Raw genomic sequence first — 1,615 nt, 5'->3', positions numbered from 1 at the left:
TAAGGTGATTCTAAAGAAAATAGTAACAATGAATTAGCATTTACATAGCATTTTACATGCGTTATCCTCACTACAATCCTGTGAGGTAGGTGCTTTTATTATCCTCATTTTACGTGATGAGGAAACTGAGGTTGACAGGTTAAGTAACCTTCCCAGGGGCACACAGCTTCCTGAGACTGGGTTTGAAGTCAGCTCTTCCTGACTCTAATACTCTATCCAGTGGATCACCTGGGAAGAGGGAGGAGGAGGGTGCAATCCCTGCCTGTGCCCATTCTGAGGATATCAGAGAGCTTCAGGCCTTGGCTGGTACTGAGAAAAGCCCACTTCTTATTTGGTCTCCCACATTCTCATTGCAGCAAAAACAAAGCAGCAGTGGGGGCTATGGGAGGAAATCACACCATGGTCATCTGGTTCTGCCTACTGGGACTGATGGAGAGAAAGGAGCTGAAAGGAGTCCTCTTTGTAATCTTCTTGCTGGTCCACTCAGTGACTGTACTGGGTAATTTGGGCGTGGTCATCCTGATCCGCACCAGCCCTCAGCTCCACACGCCCACGTACTTCTTCCTGAGCATCCTCTCCTTTCTTGACTTCTCCTACTCTACTATAAACACCCCTAGGTTGCTGGTCAGCTTCCTCACCAGTGACAGGTCCATCTCCTTTGCTGCCTGTGTGGCTCAGATGGCAATGATGACTCTCCATGGAGCAGCAGAATGTCTGCTCCTCGCCATCATGGCCTATGACCGGTTTGCAGCCATCTGCCACCCTCTGCTCTACCATGCCATCATGTCACAATGCTTGTGCACGGAGCTGGTGGCCATGACCTATGCTGCAGGCGCAGCCAACACAGCGGCGCAGACAGGGAATGTCTCCAGGCTGCCCTACTGCGGCCCCAACGTCATAGACCACTACTTTGGTGATGCCCCTCCAGTGCTCCACCTTGCCTGTGGTGACCAGGCTGCTGCAGAGGCTATCCTCTTCTTATCTTCTGCTGCCTTCACATTCATCACCATTTCTGTAATCCTGGTCTCCTACACCTATATATACCCTGCTCACCATCTGTAGGATGCACTCCCTGGAGGCCCAAAGGAAGGCATTCTCCACTTGTGCCTCCCACCTCATAGCCCTTTCCCTCTTCTATGGCACCATTACCTTCATGTATGCTCAGCCACGCTCCAGTAAATTCTCAGACCAGAATAAGGTTGTGTCTGTCTTCTACACCACTGTGATCCCCATGCTCAACCCTCTGATCTACAGCCTGAGAAATAGGGAGGTGAAGACAGCCTTGAGGAAGAAGCTCCAGGGAGACTCAAGAGAAAAGCTAGCCTATTCCTTCCTAGGGCAATGTCCCCTTCCTGATCCAGTGATGGGGATGTAATGGGAAAAGCCCTGGCTTTGAAATCAAAGGACCTGAATTTGAGCCTTGGTTAATCTACTTAATCTACATCACTGATGTTAATCCTCATCAGTGTGACCTTGGGCAAATCAGTGTCTCTTTCAGAGCCTAGTTTCCTCCTCTGTAAAGTGAAGGAATTGGACTAAATGAGCTCTAATTTTTTCCAACTCCAAGACTATAATTCTATGATTCTGTTTTTCTACAGGACGCCAATCCCACCTG

At 49.2% G+C, this 1,615-nt stretch overlaps 1 protein-coding gene across 1 annotated transcript; it reads left to right on the top strand.

Annotated features, from left to right (window-relative positions):
- Window positions 1-381: 381 nt before the first annotated feature.
- LOC110199592 (olfactory receptor 5P3-like) lies at window positions 382-1,375 on the top strand. The gene is made up of 2 exons (XM_020974461.1): window positions 382-944; window positions 1,030-1,375. Exons 1-2 carry the CDS (start codon window positions 382-384, stop codon window positions 1,373-1,375), a joined length of 909 nt encoding a protein of 302 aa, XP_020830120.1.
- Window positions 1,376-1,615: the final 240 nt, after the last annotated feature.

This window comes from Phascolarctos cinereus, unplaced genomic scaffold (assembly GCF_003287225.1).
Source record: "Phascolarctos cinereus isolate Bilbo 61053 unplaced genomic scaffold, phaCin_HiC Scaffold_9;HRSCAF=440, whole genome shotgun sequence".
Classification (NCBI taxonomy): domain Eukaryota; kingdom Metazoa; phylum Chordata; class Mammalia; order Diprotodontia; family Phascolarctidae; genus Phascolarctos; species Phascolarctos cinereus.
This window is presented reverse-complemented; position numbering and strand designations above follow the sequence as displayed.

What these genes read in the sequence shown, in the direction of transcription:
- LOC110199592 (XM_020974461.1), top strand. Translation starts at nt 382, where the DNA reads ATGGGAGGAAATCACACCATGGTCATCTGGTTCTGCCTACTGGGACTG. An exon ending in CCAGTGCTCCACCTTGCCTG is followed by an intron (nt 945 to 1,029) that starts TGGTGACCAGGC and finishes ATCCTGGTCTCC; the next exon opens with TACACCTATATATACCCTGC.